A 23,885-nucleotide genomic window follows, 5' to 3' on the forward strand; every position below is an offset into this window, starting at 1 on the left:
TAATGGCTGTATTTTAGTATTAAGAAATTGTAAATAATAAAAAGCTAACCTCAGCCACGTTGCTTGCTTGTTACATGCTTGTGGTTCAGTGGTTCCATGCTGTTGCTTGAATTTAAAAGTGATCTAAGCCTGGAAAAGTTGAGTATCACTTATCCATGAGTGTGGGGAAAGGTGCAAAGCAATATTCCTGGATCCTTCTTAAATGGAGCAAACTTCTAACAACTGTGGCATTGTTTCGCTTTGTTTCCTCAAGGAAGGCATACGATTACACTTTTAGTTGTTGTGTAATTCCCTTGCTTTCTTGAGCATACAGTTCTGACTGCCTTTCTAATAGTGCTGTTCAGGGCTGGAATTCTAGCAGGAGCTCCTTTGCATATTAGGCCATACCCCCTGATGTAGACAATCCTCCAAGAGCTTACAAAAAAGAGCCTTGTAAGCTCTAAGAGGATTGACTACATCAGGAGTGTGTGGCCTTTTTTTTTTAATAAATATTTTTATGTTTTATTGACTCTTGTACAATTGGCCATTACAGCATATGAATGTTGGAATTACAAATAACCCTCTCCCCGCCCCAACCCTCCCCAGGAATGTGTGGCCTAATATGCAAAGGAGCTCCTGCTAGAATCCCACCCCTGGTGTTGTTACTCATAATATTTACAGTTGTAGGTGTGCCCTGTTTTCTCAGGAATTTTTTTCTTCAAGTCTTTTTAGATATTTCTATAGAGCGTTTGAGTTTCTAGATTGAATTGTGGTTAGAAGTGGCTGTGATTATTCAATGAAGGGGAAAAAATGTGTCCAAAGACAAGCACAGGTACAGGAAAAAAATGTGTGTGTGCACTGAAGCGGCATGCATTAAAATAACCAGCATGTGCACCCACTCTATATCTGCGTGTGTAAAAAGTGCTGTCAATCACAGCTGACTTAGGATAACCCTGTTGGCTTTTCAAGGCAAGAAATGTTCAGAGATGGCATGCCATTGCCTGCCTCTTTGTAGCAATCCTGGACTTCCTTGGTGGTCTCCCATCTGAATACCTCAAAGCATCACATGCCAAGTGAAAAGTGTCTGTTTACAGTTTAGAACTACAGTTGCTTAAAAATGCCTTCCCGTTTGTTCCAGGGGACTTTCTACCCCACTGATGAATTTTCATGGTTTATCCTGAGTCTTCTGTGCACATAGGAGACCCACATTAATGCCCTCTGTCCTTTTCTTTCTGTCATTCTTCTGCTTGGCTGTTCTCTTCAAGTCAAATCTTCCTGAATTTGCTGCACATGTTGGCATTATTATCACAATCCATGGATTGGCACTGCAGTTTTATTCTGCTGTTTCCAGTGTAGTTTGGAGAGCCTTCTCCTTAAGGAGCTATTGCTAGAGTTTGGCTTTGGTTCCTGATCCACAAAGGGATACAATTCTGAAAACTGAGATTGGTCTTCAGAATGAAAGGGGAACAGGAATTTGCACTGTGTGAAACTTGGGTGGGGGGCAGGCAGTTGGATTAATTAAGCAATTTTTTCTAAATGCCAAACTGAACATGATGCTATTGAATATAATAGTGGTTCAATGAATTAGGCCCTGGAAATCTCCTAGAATTACAGCATCCTCCAGCTACAGAGGCCAGTTCCCCTGGAGAAAATGGCTGCTTTGGATGGTGGACTGTGTGACATTGTACCCTGCTGAAGTTCCTCTTTTCCCCAAACATCACATTTGCCAGGATCCATCCCCAAATCACAGGGATTTCCCAGCTCAGAGTTGGCAACTCTTATCATTAGCCCAGATGAATTGCTGAAGGAAGATGGAGAAGTGTTCTTATTAGGAAATGTCAGGGTACTGGCTTCCTAAGTATAATATGGTGAGTTCAATGCATGGAGGAGACGAGGTTGCAGTGATCATAGCTCTTTATTGAGTTACAGCATAGTAACTAGTAAGCTGGAAAAGACTGCTGAACGGGCCCAACTATACACAGTCCTGGGTTCCCGTGCTAGAATGCCATTGGATCGTTTGAACCAGCACGGGGCTTCTGATTCGCCCAGGGCAGCAGGGCTTTGGCTTCTACTGCCCATTGTTCCTGAGTCCTCAAGCTCAGTCCTTAAGGCTCCAATGAGCCAGACAGGAACACTGATAAGGAATATAACATGAGTCCACATACACAACACTAAGACGACAAGATTTTCTTGTTATTTAGAAATTGCATAAAGGGGGTAAGGAGCCTCTGTTTTTCTCGTGATTCTTGTTATTTAGAGATTGCGTAAGGGTTTTTTTCAGGAGTGGTGGGGGTAACAAACCCCTAGAGGTCCTGTGGTGCCCACAAAAGCAACTTTGTGCTACTTCAGGACTCACCTTTTGTCTGCATTTTTGAAAACTCTTCTTTCTGGCCTTTCCGTTAAAGCGCAGTATTGTTGCTGGGGCCATTTAAGTAGTACAAGATTCCATCACCTCTCCTCTCCGTGTAATCATTCTTGCCTTTAAGGGCGCAGTGATGTTCAGCCCTTTTTAAAAAGCAGGATGTAGCTTTTTTTTTTTTTTTTTAATGCAAGACCTGTCAGCCTCTTGATTTTCTGTTTGCAAAGGTAATTGGCCCTTTACATGAAAACGAATTCCATACAAAAGATTTCGACTTGCTGGAGAAAGTGACACTAAGCTCTGCGGCAATGAAGATTAAGACCCTTGTCAAGGAAATGGGCCTTGGCAGTAAACGGTAACATTTCTGGAGTTCATACGTTAAAATAATTTTTGTGTCATTTTACTGAACCTAGCCAAGTCTCTCTCACTAGCCCAGAGCGATACAGCCTTCAGAATTCATTCCTTCATATTCAGATCAATGTGACCCTTGCATTTGAAGCTTAAAACCCATCGTTTGAACGTGAACACCATGAAAGGGAAAACTGGATAAATCTATCTGTATTAGGAAGGTTAATATTTTTTAAGAGCCATATATCTTTATTTTAACAAATCTGATACTCGCATGAAAGGAGAAAATTTCTCAAACTGAAAGTGCTTTTTCTGCAGTATACAATTTATATCCTTGGATGAAATCATATTTTACAAATGTATTGTATTTCTGTCATAAAATAATAAATCTCTGGCTTATGATACCGTAAGAAAAAACAAAAACAAATTAAAAATAGAAGAATCAGATCAATGTCTCAAACTGCTTAGTAATTCTCCAAACGTGGAAGAAGAGAATAGTCAGCATTTTTTCTTTGAGTGGGCTTGGTGTATTTCCCTTAAGAGGGAGCTTCACAAGAGAAAGGAAAACCATACATGCTACAGATCTTTTGCTGTGTTTTGATAATTAAAAAAAGAAATAACTGTAATGTGTGTGTTTTCTGTGACAGGTGCTGATCTAAAGAGCCGGTGGCTTTAAAAAAAGCACCTTAATGTCTACAACAGAATATTTAATGACCAATAAGCAATTTGATCTCGTGCACTTCCATCTATAAATGACCTCACACCCCTTCTAAGTCCACTGAAGTCAATGGGCTTAGAATGGTGTAACCCTGCTTAAAATGGTACTGTTACACACCTTATGCCTGTATGAATAGGGTGGGTAATACAACTAAAGTAAGAAAATTGAAAATCTTCAATTGCTTGTGTTTGCCCAGTTCAGAATAGATCATTAAGTTGCACACTGCCCCTGGTATTGATAATAGAAGAGGAAGTCCGTTTTCCTTCCTCAGTTACAGTGTTTTCTACCGGTATAAGATCTGCAATGTTGAATTTCTGGAGCAAAACCTGGTGATTAAAAACAGATTTTTTTTTTGAAGCTTCAAGTCATTTTTGATGGCTTCAGCTGATGCAATTTGCACATTGCTGGAACAGACACACACAGTTAAGGTGGAATACCAGAAAATGAACCAGCTCTAGAGCAATACACATTTTTGAATAAGTTTCCCAAACAAACTGTTGCGGTTCAAATTCTTGTTTTCTAATGTTTTAAAGTTCATTAATACCATTGAGAGTTTACATCCTTCTCATGTTTTTGGCCACCAAAAATCCTTGAAGAGAATATGCTATATTGGATGTTAATGTAATGTAATGTTATATTTGAAGGATCATATGGGGGCAGTCTCCACTACTGAGGAATTTACTTGTGACTGAAAGGCAGACTGAAAAATAAATGCTGGATTTTCCTCTCCTTTTAGTGGCAGTTGTTTAGTTATGAAAGTGGATGCCCTCCTTTCTTCCTTGCCGAAAACAGAGGCCCGCCAAGATGTTGAATTTCTCAAAGAGCAACTCAGGTTAAAAGACTCTAAGTCGTTTGTTTTGTTTAAATCATAATGCATTTGTGGTTTTATGATATGTTAGTGTATCCAAGTGTCATATATAAGATCATTCAAAACCTCAAGAACCTTCTTATAACTCTTGATTTACAGTTAAATACATGGTGAATACTAGGGAGGCAATGAGCAGTGCTCTCCATCTACAGTGATTTATTGAGGCCTCAGCTGCCCGACTTTGCCCATCAAACATGATTCAGCTTCCAATAAGGTGTTTTCTTGTCTAATCTGAAAAATAAAAAACCTAAATGTGCTGTCATAAGAGAGCTTAGTGATGCCGTTAAGAGTACAGATTAAATACTTTTACTAGAATACCCAGAAACAGACCTTATTCTAAGACATCATCAGCTAAAATCTTCATAACTGAAAATAAATGTTCTTCATTTTCATTTTGTGGTGAGACACCAAATTATGTGGTTGTATGTTCTGAGCCAGGATACATATTTTGAAATAATGTAAAAGTACACAAAGTTTGTGTTATGTAATGGTTCCTGTAGATAAGTGGTCCCCAACATATGGTAACCATTGCTCCACGATTGTCACCAAATGTTTTTAGAAAGTGGATGTGGTCAGGGGAGCTCCTTCCAGCAGGACTTCTGATTGGTTAAAATAATATTTTGGTGGTAGCTGCCACCACAGTGTTGGTTTTAGTTTCTCTCTCTTCTTTTTCTGTGCATTTTTTAAAAATCACACCTCCTTTACACTTAGGCTTCCTCTGTGTGTGTCTCTGGCTCTGCCTTCTATGGTGACCATTTTGTGGCCAGCTCTGCCTTCTGTGGCAGACATTTTATGGTTGTACCCACCAGTCTGTGTTAGAATTCTAAAGGTGCCCACAAGCTAGAAATGGTTGGAGACCTCTGCTGTAGACATTATGCCTTCAAATCGCACATGACCTTTTCCATGTCACACTTAAAGTCTGAATTTATTTTCCCTCTGCAGTGTACTGAAGTTAGAGCCACAGCAAAATGAACCTTTCCTGGATGTCATTGGTATTGTAGATCCACTGACACGAGAAGCACAGAAGTTGTCACACTTATTAATCGTAAGTTTTTACTTATTCCTTGTATGCAAATGCAACGTTGTGATTTATCTTTCTGTTAATTTAGCAAGTATATGCTGTTAGAAGACATTTGATTACTATTTCCAAGGTATGAGTTGTGTGTGTAATGTGTTGAGAGATCCAGATTCCATTCCCTCCTTAGCCACGAAACTTGGTGGGTGACTTTGGGTCAGCCACATGCTCTCTTGGAGGTGACCCGCCTCACGGAATATTTCCCTGAGATACTTGAGGGAAGGATAGGCAGCAAATGTGGCACATCAAATATAATAATTTTAATATGACTTAGGAGAGAAAGTATTTAAAATGGATTGCCTCACTAGAAAGCTACTGTAAAGTATGGGTTTTTCTATTTATGAAACTGAACATATGAAGCTGCCTTATACTGAATCAGACTCTCGGTCCATCAAAGTCAGTATTGTCCACTCAGACTGGCAGCGGCTTTCCAGGATCTCAAGCTGAGTTTTTTCATGATTCCACAGTAGCAGTTGCTCCGCTCTCGGGCTTCTGCTTTTCCCAGCTCAACCGATCAATTCCCTACCAGTTGCTATGCAGCCGCATTTTGACCCGTGTCTTGCCCTGATTCTCTCTGCATATTCCTGATCTCTGAAAAACAAGATCAGGAAGACATGGGGAAAACTGGAGAGAGATGCAGGTCAAAATGTGACTGTGCAGTAACTGGTGGAGAACTGAACAGTTGAGCCAGGGAAAGCAGAAGCCCCAAGGGCTGAGTAACTGCTACTGCGGAATCACTCTGAATATTTCCCTCCAACCACTTTTTTTAGCCAACCAATGACACTTCATGGTGTCTAACAAATGTTACATCATACATTTCTCTCCCCCCCGCCCCTCAAGTCCTGGAATCAGAGCAGGGATGTTGGCCTACAAAATGGAGGAGGGGACAGGCCTACTGTGCCTTCTAATCTCCGTACAACAGTCCTGGTAATGGGGATGGTTGTTCACCGTTCCTTCTTTTACAGCAGTTTTTCCTCAGACACATTATAATTCCTGAAAGCCTGGGCCTTCCCCTCTCCCTGGTGTTGCCCTCTGACCTCACTAGCTGACTTTGGAACTCCAAAGGATGTTGTTGTCCACCACTTAAGTGGGAAGTTCAGAAAATTAGGGTAATCTGGATAGCTACCTTTCCTGCAGCTGCTAACTTTGACACCTGACCTCACCTCACCTTAACAAGTAAAAATTCGCCCCTCCCTTCAGCAGCAGGAAGAACTTTTGATCTCCTGAAAGTAAGAGCCTTATCCAACTTTTCAATGCTGGGTGATAAACGTATGGAGCAGAGGTCCATCAGTGGCTGTTAGGCACAGCATATTGTTGGAACTCTCTGTCTGGGGCAATGATGCTCTGTATTCTTGGTGCTTGGGGGGGGGTCACAGTGGGAGGGCTTCTAGTAGCCCTGGACCCATTGGTGGACCTCCTGGTGGCACTTGGTTTTTTTGGCCCCTGTGTGACACAGAGTGTTAGACTGGATGGGCCATTGACCTGATCCAACATGGCTTCTCTTATGTTCTTATGACTTAAAGTAGCAAACTGCTTCTCCCCAACAGAGGGAGAACAGGAAGAAACCAGCATTATTTCTGCCTGCTTAAATTCGAGTCTATGCTCAAAAGCTGTTTATCTCAAAATCAATCAATCAATCAATCAAATTTTATTCTTATATCCCGCCCTCCCCCACCAGAAGGCGGGCTCAGGGCGGCTCACAGACATGACACGTCATGATTCAATTAAAACAAATAAGCAACATTTTAAATATAATACAGTTACATAAATAGATTAAAATAGATAAAATAGGTGCTAGGGGGGTAGCTGTGTAAATGTTAGTGAGCCACAATATAAAGTTTAGTAAGCCACTTAAATATGGGGCTTCATTTATCACAAAGAATAAAAGAGTTTATACCAGGAAGAATGTTTGTGTGTCTAGATCTGGAGACAGTCCACCGAAGTAATGTTTTAAAATGCGAAAATTGTTTTTGTTAGGTTCTTGGTCAGGTGGTCAACATGAGGGTGAAGCTGTTCATGAACTGTAGAATCAAGCTGTCAGAAGCACCTTTGAACAGGTAAGTAGGAGGCAAAAAAAAAATCTGGGTGAAATATGTGATGTAATCAAGCCTTTTTTTTTTTAGCAAGAATGCATGGGGATGCAGTTCCAGCTGGCTTGCCATCAGGGGTGTGGCCTAAGGTGCAAACGAGTTCCTGCTGGGCTTGTCCCACAAAAAGCCCTGCGTGAAACAATGGTGGCATCAGGGGGTGTGGCCTAATATGCAAATGAGTTCCTCCTGGGCTCTTTCTACAAAAAAGTCTTGGATGTAATACAAGATGCATCTTGAAGTAGTAGCCTTGCCTGTAAGGGGGGGCGGGGTCACTTTCCCAGTCCACTCCAAAACGTTGTGAAAGCAATGTCACCCCAGAGTCGGAAATGACTGGTGCTTGCTTCCCTTTTCCTTAACTTCCATCGAGTCATGGCCAACTTAGGGCAATCTTTTACGGTTTTCAAGGTGAAAGATGTTCAGGGTGGTTTGCCGTTGCCTGTCCCTGTGTCGCAACCTTGGACTTCCTCTGTTGTCTCCCATCCGAGTGTGAACCTGGGCCAACCCTGCTTAGATTTCAAGAGTTGAAGAGATTGGGCTAGCCTGGGCCATCCAGGTCAGGGAAACAGTATTTGCAATATATTAAAAAGTTGCACAGCAGAAATGTTGGAATTCTCCATCCTTTGGTGTGCATAAGAAACCTTAGTCTTGAATTAATGCGGCAAAATTATCCTTTAATCAAAGTATGTCCTCACAGTAAGAAAGCTCATAATTAGAAACGCTTATCGCAGCTAATAGTGTTACCATTTATTTATCATTTTTGCTGTATTTGCTTTTTTACTTTGTAACCAACAGCCAAGAAACCTGTTCCTTTTACCAAACTAATTAGATCATTTGTTACAATATTATGAATTTCTGTGATTTGTATTTTGCTTTCTCCCAGGCATAAAATGGATTTTGGGCAGCAAATTAATCATTATCTGCTTCATGTTTGTGACAAGGTAGTGGACTTGCCCATAGAATAGGACAGTCGCATTTTGCTTGCAAATGCTATATCCTGAAATGTTGTTCTATTTTTAGAGGGGTTTTGATGATTGCTAGTACATTCATAGCACATGTTGACCATGAACAGAATGTTTTGTTGAGCATTGGACTAGTAGTCGTCGTACATTATTCAGATCTGGGTTAGAACTTTTATAAAGCCTTTAGAAATCAAAAGGGACCAAAAGGTTGTCTCCTAAACTTTGTTAAAAAAAGAAAAAAAGAGCCCCAAGGCGCAGAGTGGTAAGCTTGCAGTACTGTAATCCAAGCTCTGTTCATAACCTGAGTTCTTTCCCGGCGGAAGCTGGGTTCAGGTAGCCGGCTCAAGGTTGACTTAGCCTTCCATCCTTCCGAGGTCGGTAAAATGAGTACCTAGCTTGCTGGGGGGAAAGTGTAGATGACTGGGGAAGGCAATGGCAAACCACCCTGTAAAAAGTCTGCAATGAAAACATTGTGATGTTATGTCACCCCAGGGTCAGAAACAACTGGTGCTTGCACCTTTACCTTTTAAAACTTTGTAAAGTAAGGACTCACGACTTCACAAAGAGTGTTGTTACAAGCAGGGACCCACAAGGAATTTGCAGGATGGAGGCATCCCATTCACCCTGCCTTTATTTAATCTCTCCCACCCCTTTGCTGACACTCATTCCTTCCCCCCCAGCCTCTAAGTTTGTGCCCTCCCCCCCTTGTAACATTGCTAGCTTGGTGGAGATGGTGAATAGCAACTACTGCAACTGCACCTCCCTCCGGTGTTGCAAGCTTAAACTTCCCTCCCCACCTGCTTCTTTCCCAGCTGGGTGGGAGTTAGCATTGACTCCCACGAACCTCCCCGCTCCTCTCCAGTTTTGTTGCCTCAGCAACTTAGGGGAGGGAGCAGAGAACGACTGTACCTTTTCTCAGCCTCCTCCTCACCTGACAGCAGGTGCTTCAGCAGCAATCTGGAGTGCTCCTGGGCTCCACCACCACCACAGTCAGAGGAGGTAAATCCATTGTCTGCACATGCGCAGACAGTAGTATCGTTTGGGGAAGATTTAACCTCCCCCCCTTTTTTTTGTTTCACATTTTTCTGCAAACTTGGGGGGGGGTCCCCAATGCATATATTCCATTTCCCCCTCCAAATTCCACTTTTTGCCAGGAATAAAATGGAGGAAGATATCATTCCGTGGTTTCAAAATTTCCAGGAGTTGTACGTCACCAGATACAAATTTTTGCAGCTGCTTTTTACCTGTTATTTTTCACTCTTGTCTAACACCTGCCTTCTTGTGTTATTTCTGTTCAGTTTTTATCGTTTTGTTTTGGAACCAGAGCTCACTTCTGGGACCAATAATGTCTTTCCTCGTGCACCTGGAGCAAACTTCCTGGAAATGCCAGAATCTCCTCTTCTTACTCTAAACATGATCACACCAGAAAGCTGGATTGTTGAAGCAGTGAACAGTTCTTATGACCTTGATAACATTCATTTAAAAGAGGTAAGTACTAGTTCCTGAACAAATTTGTAGGAATTGTGAAGTATAATTCAGTGAATTTGTAGGAATTGTGAAGCAATTTGTGAACTTTTCATCAGGATAAAATAGAAGTTATGCCAGTTACAGGTCAAGAACCTATGAAAAATTCACAGGGAGGAGAATTTTCATTCCTCTCACTGGTCTCTCCTTCCTTTCCCCTGCCTCACATCCCCACCTGCCTGTCACGACCTTCTCTTTCTTCCCCCTAATCTCCCATGCAAGGCTTTTTCTGTAGCAGGAGCTCCTTTGCATATTAGGCCACACTTCCCTGATGTAGCCTATCCTCCAAGAGCTTACAGGGCTCTTATTACAGGGCCTACGGTAAGCTCTTGGAGGATTGGCTACATCAGGGGGTGTGGCTTAATATGCTAAGGATTTCCTGCTACAAAAAAAGCCGCGCTTCCTCCTTGCCTGCACTGCTACCTTTTATTCTCTCCACCACCCTCCTGCCATGGCTTTCTCCCCCTCCTCTCTACTACTCGTAACTCTTTTTTTTTAGAATTCCTTGTTGGATGGGATTCCTAAGCAATCCCATAATGTTGTGGGATCTTGATTAGCATTCTTTGAAACCTGTGATATATGTGTGCGCACACATTGCTTCTCCTTCTAAATTCCTCCGCCTCAGTATCGTTTATTAATTTATGGGATTTTTTAAAGCTTTTCCTTCTTTTGTATCTGATCCCAGTATGCAGATGTTCTGATTCTTACTTTGAGGTCACATTCAGAATTAGACATATGATACAGAAGCGACTTATTGCTTCTCCTTGTGTTACTGAGAACGTTGCACTTATGAGCATTTTGGGGTGAGAGACTTGTTAGAACAGAATAGCGTTTGGGTTCTAACTCTCCAGTATTGGCAGTATCAGATACTCCCCACTACACAACCCACTTTAGCTTAGAGATCCACTAAAATGAGAGCAAGCCCTAGATCAGGGGTGTCAAACATGTGGTTCAGGGGCTAAATCAGGCCCCCAGAGGGCTCCTATCAGGTCCCCAAGCAACTGTCTGTCATCTGCTTCCTTCTTCCTCTCTCTTGCTTCTTTCTGCATCACAGCTTGCTCTGCCAGGCTTGCTCAATCACACAGTAGAGCTACTGAGCTAAGCTGTTCTTCCTTCTATTGGCTGAGGCTCCTCCCCCCTCTTGGTCTTCTGGGGAAGGAAGGAAGGAAAGAGCCAGAGCTTCCTTTGCCCAGTTCCCTGGATTGCAAGGGAGAGATACAAAGCAAGCACCATTAAGACCAACAAGTGCTGATGTTTTAAGCATGTTTTATTTTAAGGGGTTTTTTTTTAAAGAAAAAGATTTAATTGTGTTTGTTTGTGTCCTTTATATAGTTTATATCTCTGCTACCTTCCATGACATTTTATGACACACATGGCCCGGACTGACAAGGCCTCATTTATGTCAGATCTGGCCCTCCTAACAAATGAGTTCGACACACCTGCCCTAGAGTTTTGTAGACATCGTGATGGGTGTAATGTTGCGGTGTGCTGTCGCTTTGCAGTAAGCTCAGTTAGGTTGGGAGGCAGTTAAGTTCACTGCCGTATTCTTCCCGTGAACCCAAAGACCAGGAGTCAGCCTTGCTTTTGCATTTATTAAAAGCTAATTATTAGCTTTATCCAAAATATGTGGATGAAGATAAGTTCTAAATAGGAGCTGCTCTAATAGAATTGTGCTGCATTTGCATCTATAGCTGCTAAAAGGATGGGCAAGGAAAAGAAGTCTATTGTATTTTGGATGAAGAGCGAGGATCTGATGTAATTACCACCTTTGTAGTTACTGCAGAGTGGGATTATTTTTCTTCCTTGTGTTTAAATGAAGGCTTCAGTTTGGACACTATTCACCAACTTTCACAACTGCTAAAATTTAGTACTAATTCCTCTCCCAAATTGGCCTGTCTGCAAAAAAGAATTCTCCTCTGTGTGTTGGAAATTCTGAGGAAAGGAAAAGACTTCCACCCGCCAACAGTCTGGACGTTTGGCAGTGCTGAAGCTGCAGGACAATACTTTAAATTTGGTGTTACCCTGTGCTCTGAAGGCCAAGTTAGATGTGACAAAACAGAGCCTAATTACAATGCTCTTACCATTTTTAAAAAGCTATATAGTAGCCCCACTGTGACCTAATAGCCCAGACTAGTCCGAGCTTATCAGAGCTTGAAAGCTAAGCATAGCCAACCATGAGTAGTACCGAGATGGAAGATCACCAAGGAAGACTGAGTTTACTATACAGAGGCAAGCAATGGCAAACCACCTCTGCTTGTCCCTTCCCTCCTGATCCTGGGGTTGCAATGTGTTGGATGCTGGTAGTAGTAGTGGCTCTACGTGGCTACTTTGAGTTGGATAAGGATCTCTGAGCTAGTAGTTGTGTCAAATCTTTCTTCCTCTTCCACAGTTAAAATTCCCTTTAATACTCTGATTACCCCACGTGGGAGAAAAAAGATAGGCGCCTAACTCAAACCCGTCTTTTTTCTACTCCAGAGTTAAGTACAGATTAAGAGGAGGAGGTAATTAACTGATGGAAAGAGATCTGGAGAAAATTTAAACACTCCATCAGCTGATAACTCTCCCACTCTGTATATTCAAATCAGCCTCATGGGGGTTGCTAATTATGATTTCAAAAGCTGCTAGAGATTTTAATCACAGATACTCTAGAAAAGAAAATGAACAGAGCAGAGACTGCTGTGGCCCCTTTCAATGGCCACTTTCCTAGTTTGGGAGGTTCAGGTGCTGCTGGAATCAAAGTACAGTGAATTGCTTGAAACAATAGCCTCAGCTGTTGAGGCAGGCGATATGGGGCGGCAGTGGTGCTTCCAGTCCCTTTCTCATCTCCAAAAATGCAGAGCGAGGCAAAGATACCTGTTTCTCTGTTTATCACACTTTTATCCTGTCCTTCCTCAGAGGAAAGAGCAAGAATCCAATAGCACCTTAAAGACTAACAAAATGTGTGACAGGAGTATGAGCTTTCGTGAGTCATTACTGACTTTCTTCGGTGACTCACAAAAGCTCATAACCCACCACAAATTTTGTTGGCCTTTAAGCTGCTACTGGATTCTTGCTCTTTTCTACTGCTTATGTACAGACTAACAAGGCTACCCATCTCGAACTCCTCAGAGGAGTTCATGACGGTGTACATGGTACCAGCCCCTTGAGGCATCTTTCTGCTGTTGTTGCAGCACATACTCTTTTGAGGAAGCCTCTTTTTTCCTCACAGAGGAGAACTCCCAGTCCTATATCCTCTTAATACGACTGCAAAATTTTTACAGCATGAAATATAGGGTGCAGTGGGACTAAGCATTGGTATCTTATATCCAAAACACTGTCCTCGGGTGAAATTCTAGCAGGAGCTCCTTTGCTTACTAGGCCACACACCCCTGATGTAGCCAATCCTCCGAGGGCTTACAAGGCTCTTTTTTGTAAGCTCTTGGGGGATTGGCTACATCAGGGTGTGTGGCCTAATACGCAAAGGAACTCCTGCTGGAATTCCACCCCTGACTGTCCTTATATATTTTTTTTCTTGCAAATGGGCTTCTAAACCAATGTATTTTTCACAGGTGGAGGGAATGGTTGCAGCAGAGTATGAATTAGAATATTTGTTGCTCGAAGGACATTGTTTTGATGTGACCACAAGACAACCACCTCGTGGCCTGCAATTCACCTTGGGAACCAAGAATATTCCCGTGAAGGTTGATACTATTGTGATGGCTAATCTGGTAGGTGTTGGTTGAATTTAGCTGGGACAAAGTAGGAGGTTATGATACAGAGACAATATTTCCAAAAGAAAATTTGAGATTAATTTAATAACTTGGAACAAATATTCACAGTAAGCTGGGATAGCAGTGGGGAGAGGAACAAAAAGGGCTTTTATTGAGCAGGAATGCAGTTCTGGCTGGCTTTGTGTCAGGGGGTGTGGCCTAATATGCAAATGAGTTCTTGCTGGCCTTTTTCTATAAAAAAGCCCTGTATGAAACAGTGGTGATGTCAGGGGTGCGTGGCCTAATATGCAAATGAGTTCCTGCTGGGATTTTTTCTACAAACAACCCCCTGGGGAAAACTAACTGAATCCACTAACTGAGAGGAAACCTCTCTGCTTTGAATATCTTGGTGCAGAATTAAGAAGATGAGCTGCTTTGATTTAGATGTGAACTTTGAAATTTCCATTGGACTATTTATGGTAAACTTTAATTCAGTTATGAAGGGTAGATAGTGTTTGGTCATGCATATTTGATGAGTTAGACACGAAAGCATGGTTTAATTGGGTTGTTGATTTTTACCAATCCCTGCCCCCCCCCCCCCCGCCTTCATCAAATCTCCACATTGAACTCAGTGCTGTTTCTGGATGCCCCCAGAAGCCCCTGGTAGCATTTTGGGGGGACCAGTGAGTTACCGCTGTACAGGGAAGGGAGGAAGTTTCATTCCATAATTGGAGGTGATTATGTGCTGGCTTTTTTATTACTGATATAAGTGTACCTACCGCTATCTACCAAAGCATATCCATCCACCATCCACCATCCAGATGAACCAGTGGTACCCCCCATGCCCCCACCAAATAACAGTGTTTTTTTTTTTATTTTAGGGATATTTTCAGTTGAAAGCAAACCCAGGTGTTTGGACTTTAAGGCTGCGTGAAGGAAGATCTGAAGAGATCTACCAAATATTCAAGTAAGTCATAAAGTAATCTTGAAATAGTGTTTGTGAACACAGCAAGACATCAGAGTTGCTTTCAGGATACCATCTAAGGCCTCCTCAAAAGATGCTGTTAGTTTTGATTATCATCATATGGCATCATGACTAACTTTGCTTGTTCCTGCCATCCATGGCCTCTGCAGAATTGATGGTGACTGAACCTTTTGTGCTTTGAGAGGAGCCTGTACTTTTAGTCTCTTTCTTTAATTTCAGCTGAAGTGGGAATCTGACATACTTACAGTATAAACTAAGCCCAAATCTATTTAAATGCTCTGTGATTCTGTACATGAGAGAAGGAGAGATTAAAAGGAGATACTAGTGAAAGATGCGGTAAACAAATCTTCCCATACGTTTGCATATTTTATATTAATTTGCTCTGTTTATAATGGCCAAACCAGATAGGATGGTTTGTAACTCATATATAAAATGAGAAGGTGGTGGTGGTCTTGCATTAATAAAAAGAGGGACTGGCAGAGCTGTGCAACCCTAGTCAATATTGTGTCCTTCTAAATCTGTTGACCTCATTCTGAGGCCTAGCCCCCAGAAATGGAAGAAAGTAAGCTAAAATATGCAACTATGTACTCATTTTCTTTGAATACTATATTACTACAAATAGTCCAAAGCAGCTCATCTTCTTAATTCTGTACCAGCATATTCAAAGGAGAGAGATTTCCTCCCAGTTAGTGGATTCAGTTGGTAGTTCCTCTTCCCACTGCTATCCCAGCTTACTGTGAATATTCATTCTAAATCATTAAATTGATGTCGAATCTTTTGAGAGCCAGTTTGGTGTAGTGGTTAAGTTTGCAGACTCTTATCTGGAAGAACCGGGTTTGAGTCCCCACTCCTCCATTTGCAGTTGCTGGAATGGCCTTGGGTCAGTCATAGCTATTGCAGAGCTGTCCTTGAAAGGGCAACTTCTGTGAGAACTCTCTTAGCCCCACCTACCTCACAGGGTGTCTATTGTGGGGGAAGAAGATAAAGGAGATTGTAAGCTGCTCTGAGACTCTGATTCAGAGAGAAGGGCAGGGTATAAATCTACGATCTTCTTTCCTTCATGAGTATATTTTTCAGAATTTATTTCTTCTTTGTGCAGGACTTGAGTTAACTGTGGCTTAGAATTTTTCCAAGCCCTGAATGTATGCCCTGCCATGATCCACGTTACTGCAAAGTGCACCGAATGTTAGAGAATTCGTTGAAAGTAGACATGTTCGGTTTGTTAGCTTTTAGAGTCATGGGGTAATCAGGCATTTTTTTTCAGAACATATTAGCTTTCAGGCAACCAGCTCCCTCCTTGTAATTAATTCTTTTTAAAAAACCCTTCTGCTATTTAGACATTATGTTGATGCTGTTCGTGACAACAATCATCTTGAAGTAGCTGCACCTGTAAGCCAGAGTCTCTTATGATGTGTCACTGTGGATGACAGCAGCTCTAAATTTGCTACATCGGATGACAAGATTTCAGTCTGATTATATTATGATTCATTTGCAGTCCAATCCTGTGCCTTCTCTATTTATAACTTCATCAGTTGCTCTGGGGGTCCCCAGCCAAGAGCCTTGAAGGGTCAGGCACCAATCCCTATAACTCTGCACCATCAATGCTGCTAGTTTGTAGGGTTGCCAGCTCTGGGTTGGGAAATTTGTGGAGATTTGGGCTGGAGGCCTGGGTGGGGTGGAGTTTGGAGAGGGCCCTCTGCAGCATATAGTTCCACAGAATCCATCCTCTAGAGCAGCCATTTATTTCGGGGGAACTGATCTCAGTAAGAACATAAGAGAAGCCATGTTGGATCAGGCCAATGGCCCATCCAGTCCAACACTCTGTGTCACACAGTAGCCAAAAAAAAATTATATATACACACACACACACTGTGGCTGATAGCCACTGATGGACCTCTGTTCCATATTTTTATCTAACCCCCTCTTGAAGCTGTCTATGCTTGTAGCCACCACCACCTCCTGTGGCAGTGAATTCCACATGTTAATCACCCTTTAGGTAAAGAAGTACTTCCTTTTACCTGTTTTAACCTGACTGCTCTGCAATTTCATCAAATGCCCACGAGTTCTTGTATTGTGAGAAAGGGAGAAAAGTACTTCTTTCTCTACTTTCTCCATCCCATGCATTATCTTGTAAACCTCTATCATGTCACCCCGCAGTCGACGTTTCTCCAAGCTAAAGAGTCCCAAGTGTTTTAACCTTTCTTCATAGGGAAAGTGTTCTAACCCTTTAATCATTCTAGTTGCCCTTTTCTGGACTTTTTCTAATGCTATAATATCCTTTTAGTAGTCTGGGTATCAGTTGTAATCCCAGGGGATCTCCAGGTTCCACATAGAGGTTGGCAACCATAGCTGAGTGGATGATTATACTGTTTGTCCCTGAGGTTGATTCATCTCAGGAAATCAACAAAGGGAAGCAGGTTAACCCACAAGCCTCTTGTAGCTTGAGCCCCACAGCTCCTGGGAATGTTATAAATAGAGAAGGCACAGGGTTGGACTGGAAATTAATCAATAATCAAACCAAAGTCTTGTTACTTGGTTTGTGCTGATCATAATGTCTCGTTTGGACCTTAAGAAGTTACTGGCCGAAGGTCAGTCACCAAGCTTTGTGGCAGAATGGGGATTTGAACCTAGATTTCCCTGATCATAGTCTTGACGCCTTTAACTATTACACAACACTGTTATAGATGGCTTTAAAGGGGGATTAGACAACTTCCTGGCAAATAGGTCTGTCGGTGGCTATTAACCATGGTGGCTAAATGGAACCTCCACATCCAGAGGCAGTAAACCTCTGAATCCCAGAGCCAGGAGACAACATCAGGGGAAGACCTTTCCTCTGGGCCCTGTTGCTGGACCTGTAAAGGAACTGGTTGGCCACTGTGTGCGACAGGATGCTGGACTAGATGGACCACTGGTCTGATTGAGAAGGGCTCTTCTTATGTTCTTACTGTGAGGCAGGTAACAATACTTGTGACAGTGACACAGAACACCCTAGTAAGTTGTGAAATGCACCTTACTGAAAAGAAATTAAATTTTCTGTCTATTGTGTGTTGGGGAAAGATTGCATTCTACTATAACTTTAAGATTTTCTATCTGGGAGTAGGTATGAACATGAAAATGTTGTTAGCACATTAGAGAAATTAAGTAGACATGGGGAAAAAACAGTCTTTGGAGAAATGTCTTGATGGACATCCAATAATCCTGGGCGGGGGTGTTTGTGTGACAGTTTAATTTAGAAATTAAATAGACTATTCCCTGAATAGCATGTAGAAACATCTTGATTAGGAGGAGAAAGATTGGATACTTTGTAAAATAAGGCTAAGGTCATTATTGTGTCCAAATCTCTCACAGAACTGATGCTGTAGAAAATGAAAAAATGTAAGAAGTTGGTGGAGGGGCAGAGGTTTGTTACTGTAGATTCTAAGCACTTTGTACTTCTTAAATTCTTAAAATTGGCAAGGTTTCCTGGGGGGGGAAAGTGTTGGCATTGCACTAATTATAATTGGTTGGTGGCAAAATGTCTTGTTTTCACTTTGGCACTTGGCTTTCTGAAAGACCTTCTAAAAGAAGTGAACATTCTGGGGACAATCAGAATTATGCAGTGACGTTACTCTCAAAACCATACGGCTTGCTTAAGCATTTGACATATGTTCTAAGAATTCAAAACATCAAGAGGTGGTAAGATTTAAGAACTTAGCATCTTCTTTCAATTGTAAAACATAATGGTGAATCTTCAGTATGGCCCGGGCACGAACCCTCCCCCCCCCCCCATATGTTCTAGCACTAGAACATAGCGGTAACAGCATTGGCCTTCCAGCAATACAAGTGAGCTGTCTCAAGCTTCTTCATTGATTTATTTACTTCACTTATACCCCATGTTGCTCCCCAATGGAGCCCCAAAACAGCTTGCATCATTCTCCACGTTATTTTTACAACAGGTCTGTGAGGGTAGGTTAGGCTGGGAGTCCACAAAGTGGCCCAAGGTCACCCAGCAAGCTTCCATGTCAGCACGAGGATTCAAACCTGGATCTCCTAGATCCTAATCTGACACTCTAAGCACCACACCACTCTGGTTCTAGCTAATACACCAGATTGCCTCTCACAAGTTGCTTCTTACTCTTTATATCATTGTGGTTGAATTATATTTTGTTCACATGTGAGAGAAGACTTCACCTTCAACAGAGAGCTTTGGTATGTACCTTCAGGGGAGCCAGGGCATACAGTGCTGGGCCAATATCGGACTACGTATTGAGCTGTTTGCTGCTGTGGCCTTTCCGTTGACTACCTAGATGTCTCATGCCCATTCTTCCTTCTCCTTGGTGGGCCTTAGGAACGTCGCCCTCCTTGGTTCTAGTCCTTTCTCCCCCCCCCCCAAAAAAACTGTAGTTTGGCTTGCACATGTGGTTATTGGTTGTGAAGCAAGGCAGCGGCCTTTGCTTTTCAAGAGGGTGCTTTAGCAGCTGTGAGTGAAAAAGGAGGCTATTAACTATTGGTTTCCTTTAGCCTTTCTTCTCATTGGGATGCATTAACCTCTACACCAAACCAAATGCATTACCTAGGTTTCTAGTATTGCCCTGCTATTATTAAAAATTCATCCATCTATCATCCATCCTTCCTATCCTATATCCTATCTTATCCATCCAACCTATTTTATCCATCCAATCTAATCTATCGACCCATCCCATCCCATCTCATCTCATCCCATTACTGCTGCTTTCTGGCAACTCTTATCGGGTTTCGAAGTCAAGAGACATTCAGAGGTGGTTTGCCATTGCCTGCCTCTGCATAGCAACCCTGGACTTCTTTGGTGACCTCCCATCCAAGCACTAACAAGGACCAGCTTGGTTCTGAGATCTGACGAGGTCTGGTTAGCCTGGGATATCTGAGTCAGGGCGCCATGATCAATATGTATGTGCCTACTTGTGGCAGGTGGGAAGCAGAGCTAACTTGCCATTGCCTTCCTCTGCAGAGAAGATGATGATGATGATACTGGATTTATATCTCACCCTCCACTCCGAAGAGTCTCAGAGCGGCTCACAATCTCCTTTACCTTCCTCCCCCACAACAGACACCCTGTGAGGTGGGTGGGGCTGGAGAGGGCTCTCACAGCAGCTGCCCTTTCAAGGACAACCTCTGCCAGAGCTATGGCTGACCCAAGGCCATGCTAGCAGGTACAAGTGGAGGAGTGGGGAATCAAACCCAGTTCTCCCAGATAAGAGTCCGCACACTTAACCACTACACCAAACTGGCTCTCCTTCTTTCGCAGTCTCCCATCCAAGTATCAACCCTGCTTGGCTTCTGAGAACTGACAAGATCATGCTATAGTGTTGTGCCTTCCCTTCCACGGTTATCAATAGGGAGACAAAATTGATATTTGGAGTGGGGGGAAGATTGCACAAATCAAGTTTACAAAACGAGATGTGCTTTCTAGCTAGTGTGTGTGTGTGTGGAGAGGATGATGTATACTTGTTTCCCATACTGTTGAAGTTCTCAACTAGTTGAATATGTGAATTGGCCCCTTAAACCAGTGGTCCCCAATCTTTTTGGCACCAGGGACCGGTTTTGTGGAAGGCAAATTTTCCATGGATTGGGGAGGTGGTGGGGCATGATGGTTCCAGATGATACAATTGTGCATTTTATTTCTATTAGTTTGGTGTGGTGGTTAAGTGTGCAGACTCTTATCTGGGAGAATTGGGTTTGATTTCCCACTCCGCCACTTGCAGCTACTGGAATGGCCTTGGGTCAGCTCTTGCAGAGTTGTCCTTGAGAGGGCAGCTTCTGGGAGAGCTCTGTCAGCCCCACCCACCTCACAGGGTGTCTGTTGTGGGGGCAGAAGGTAAAGGAGATTGTGAGCCAGTCTAAGACTCTGAAATTTGGAGTGGAGGACTGGATATAAATCCAATGTCGCCTTATTATTATTATTGCGTTGTAATATATAATGACATAATTATACAACTCATGGCTCAGTTGCTAATGGGCCATGGACTGGTACTGCTTCACAGCCCGGGGGTTGGGGACCCCTTCCTTACACAGACTATTTACAGAGATGAGATTAAAAGAAATTCCACTGATTCGCCTCTCTGTTTAAAACAGAAAGATGTTGGATCAAGACATTAATGAATAGCTAGAGCAGGGGGAATTGGTTTTTTTGTTGTTGTAACGATGGTCTAGCTGTTACACCAAGCTACCAATGGGGATCTTGATGTCTCTTTTTGAAGGCCATCTATTTGTAATATTCTGTGCCTGCTCTCCTTACTTAAGGCTTACAGAGAAAGGGGCAGATATTTGCAAGAGACTGCCAGATGGCTCTTTTCCTTCTCTTCTGTGGATGCCTAAAAGCAGCTCGGAGGCTGAAATCAGTAAACCTTTTTTTCTTAAATGGAGTAATCCAGTCTTGCAGATACTTGTGCGCGATATCGGCATTAGCAAAAGGGGCTTCAAGGGCTTGGCGGATGGGTTTGGCAACAGACTTCTGAGCAGCCACTTGTTGCCATTCAGCGTGATTGGGGATTATTGTTTTAAATGGAGCTTTGGCTACATATTTTTGCATTCTGAATTAGCTTTGAGAAGCGGAGTCCGTGGCTCGTAACTACGGATATCTCCCCTGTGCGGCGTAACGGCAGGCAATTTTCTGCACAAAGACTTCTGCTCTGGAATTCAGCTGTTGTGTATATTAGGGAACATATTGCTTATGCTCTGTTGAGCCAGCTTGCTTGCTAAATTGATACACACTTTTCCCAAAAAAATCTCCTGGTAGAAGCCTCTGCTGATGTACAAAAATGTTAAGAAGCCTTCCTAAATTAGTCAGTTCATACAATATGGGGGTTTCCATTCGCATCTGAGCAAACTGTTTTGTGTGTGTGTGTTGTATTTAAATTACACATGAATATTTTGAGCTGACATTATGTAATTGACTCTTTCTCCTCCCCCCCCCCCCCCCCACCATAGGCACGAAGGGGCTGAATCTTCTGATGCTCTAGAAGAGGTTATTGTGGTATTAAACAGTTTCAGAAGCAAAATCATCAAAGTCCAGGTACGTAAGCCAGTAAATCCTTAAAGGGGATTATTAGGCTTCTGTTTTTTTTTCAGTGAAGTTAAAGCTCAACATGCTGAGTAAGGGTACTTGCCTAGTGACTTAACCAGTGCTTTTTTTGAGCAGGAATGCAGTCCCGGCTGGCTTGGCATCAGGGACTGTGGCCTAATATGCAAATGAGTGAAACAATGGTGACGTCAGGGTTTGTGGGGCCTAATATGCAAATGAGTTCCTGCTGGGCTAAAAAGCCCTATGTGAAACAAAGGTGATATCGGGGGTGTGGCCTAATATACAAATGAGTTCCTGCTGGGCTTTTTCTACAAAAAAAAGCTCTGGTCTTAACCATGTTTGACCACACTACTTAACTTTAATGGGCAGGTACAGAAGAAAGAGAATAAAATTAATGAAGATCTCTTAAGCGATGGGGTGACAGAAGAGGACAGTTCCTTTGCAAGGTAAACAAGCTACCTTCTCTTGGGCCTTGGGTTGCCCAATCTTAATTCTCTTACATCTGTCTATGTGTCCGCTAGCTCATTGCTGGATCCAAGCCATGGGATCCAACCTGATTCTTATAAAATCTGGATTACCTTTTTAAAGTGGTGTGTTATCTTTGTATTGTGATGACACAAGCATGCTTACTGCTTTATGTATAATCATAAATTAAAACTGAATAACAGTCTTTTAAAGTTCTGCAGGACGAGCTCAACTGGAAGAGAAAGAGAAGAAAACTGATATTTTAAACATTTTTTCGGTTGCTTCTGGCCATTTATACGAACGCTTTTTAAGGTAGCTGAAAACTTCTGTTGGGGTAGAATGTGTTGCTCCTCTGCATTCTGATCTTTGTAGAGGGGAGCAGAATGTAACTTGCGTCTTATGAATGCTGGGGTCAGGCCTTTTTTTGAGCAGGAACACACAGGAATTCAGTTCCAGCTGGCTTGGCATTGCGGTGTGGCCTAATATGCAAATGAGTTCCTGCTGGCCTTTGTCTACAAAAAGCCCAGTGTGAAACAATGGTGATGTCGGGGATGTGGCCTAATATGCAAATATGTTCTGCTGGGCTTTTTCTTAAAAAAAAAAAAAGCCCAGTGTGAAACAATGGTGATTTCTGGGGGTGTGGCCTAATATTTATTTATTTATTTTAAGATTTATATCCTGCCCTTCCCACTAGGTGGCTCAGGGCGGCTTACAACATATAAAACTAACATAAAATATAAAATTAAACATTAAAATTGACATTTCATAATTTATAGTTAAAAATCTAAACATTTGTAATATACATGAACATGCAAATGAGCTCCTGCAAATGAGCACCTGCTCAGCTTTTTCTTAAAAAAAAAAAAGCCCTGTGTGAGAAAATTCTGATGTCAGGGGCTGTGGCCTAATATGCAAATGAGTTCCTGCTGGGCTTTTTCTACAAAAAAAGCACTGGCTGCGGTCCTGCTTGCTCGAGCTGTACATGCAAGAAGGATGTTTGTTAGATAGGTTTACTACTGGCTTGTTTTACCCCTGGTTGTGAAGATCTGCAATATAAAGTTACCTTCTGGCATTTTTGTGACAATATTATGTTGTGCAAATGCTAGCATACTTATCGATTGCATTTTCCCTTCCCCGCAGAATCATGATGCTATCAGTTCTGCGTCATACCAAGACTCCAGTTAAATTTTGGTTTTTGAAAAACTATCTGTCACCAACTTTTAAAGTAAGTACTATTTTCTCTCTCTCTTAAATTCCTTTGTGAGACTTTTTAATAAGTATCAGTGCTTGGCTTTTATAGCTGACAAGTGTTAATGCCAATTCGTATTTCACTTCTGACACTGTGAATTAAATGTTATGTAAGACAACCTTATTGCCTTTTTCATAATTAAGTGTCAGCTTTGCCTATATATGTTTACAGAGCTATCCACAGCCATTTTCTGTGTTGGTACTGCTATCAGGACATCTCATTAGTAGATTGTTAGATTTCTTCTGAGGGTAAAAGCAAGTTTTTGTAAGCTTTGTTTTGCAGCTGATTGCATGACCTAAAAAAATTCAGCAATGCAGTTACTTAAGACTGTATATCACTTGATTCTGAACAATTGGCTAGAAAAGAGGAGGAAGCAAGCAGTTAACCCCTGGACAATGTTGTAACTATGGTGAAGAGATTGGAAGAGGGCCAGGGAACCACACTGTTACCCAAATGGGGGGAGGGGGCTTCTAGTATCCTGGCCCCACTAGTGGACCTCCTGATGGCACCTGGGTTTTTGGCTACTGTGTGACAGAGT

The 23,885-nt window shown here is 42.2% G+C and overlaps 1 protein-coding gene across 2 annotated transcripts in view; it reads left to right on the forward strand.

Moving 5' to 3' along the window:
* Positions 1–23,885, forward strand: part of UGGT2 (UDP-glucose glycoprotein glucosyltransferase 2) — a 137,298-nt gene that overhangs the window by 96,457 nt on the left and 16,956 nt on the right. For both annotated transcript variants that reach the window (XM_060233610.1, XM_060233611.1), the window contains 11 exons: positions 2,566–2,693; positions 4,141–4,236; positions 5,215–5,317; positions 7,325–7,404; positions 9,695–9,884; positions 13,469–13,627; positions 14,491–14,576; positions 21,540–21,624; positions 22,003–22,079; positions 22,312–22,410; positions 23,239–23,323. In XM_060233610.1, the coding sequence (XP_060089593.1) occupies positions 2,566–2,693; positions 4,141–4,236; positions 5,215–5,317; positions 7,325–7,404; positions 9,695–9,884; positions 13,469–13,627; positions 14,491–14,576; positions 21,540–21,624; positions 22,003–22,079; positions 22,312–22,410; positions 23,239–23,323 (1,188 nt within the window). The remainder of the gene's footprint in view (positions 1–2,565; positions 2,694–4,140; positions 4,237–5,214; positions 5,318–7,324; positions 7,405–9,694; positions 9,885–13,468; positions 13,628–14,490; positions 14,577–21,539; positions 21,625–22,002; positions 22,080–22,311; positions 22,411–23,238; positions 23,324–23,885) is intronic.

Source organism: Heteronotia binoei, chromosome 3 (genome assembly GCF_032191835.1).
Source record: "Heteronotia binoei isolate CCM8104 ecotype False Entrance Well chromosome 3, APGP_CSIRO_Hbin_v1, whole genome shotgun sequence".
NCBI lineage: Eukaryota > Metazoa > Chordata > Lepidosauria > Squamata > Gekkonidae > Heteronotia > Heteronotia binoei.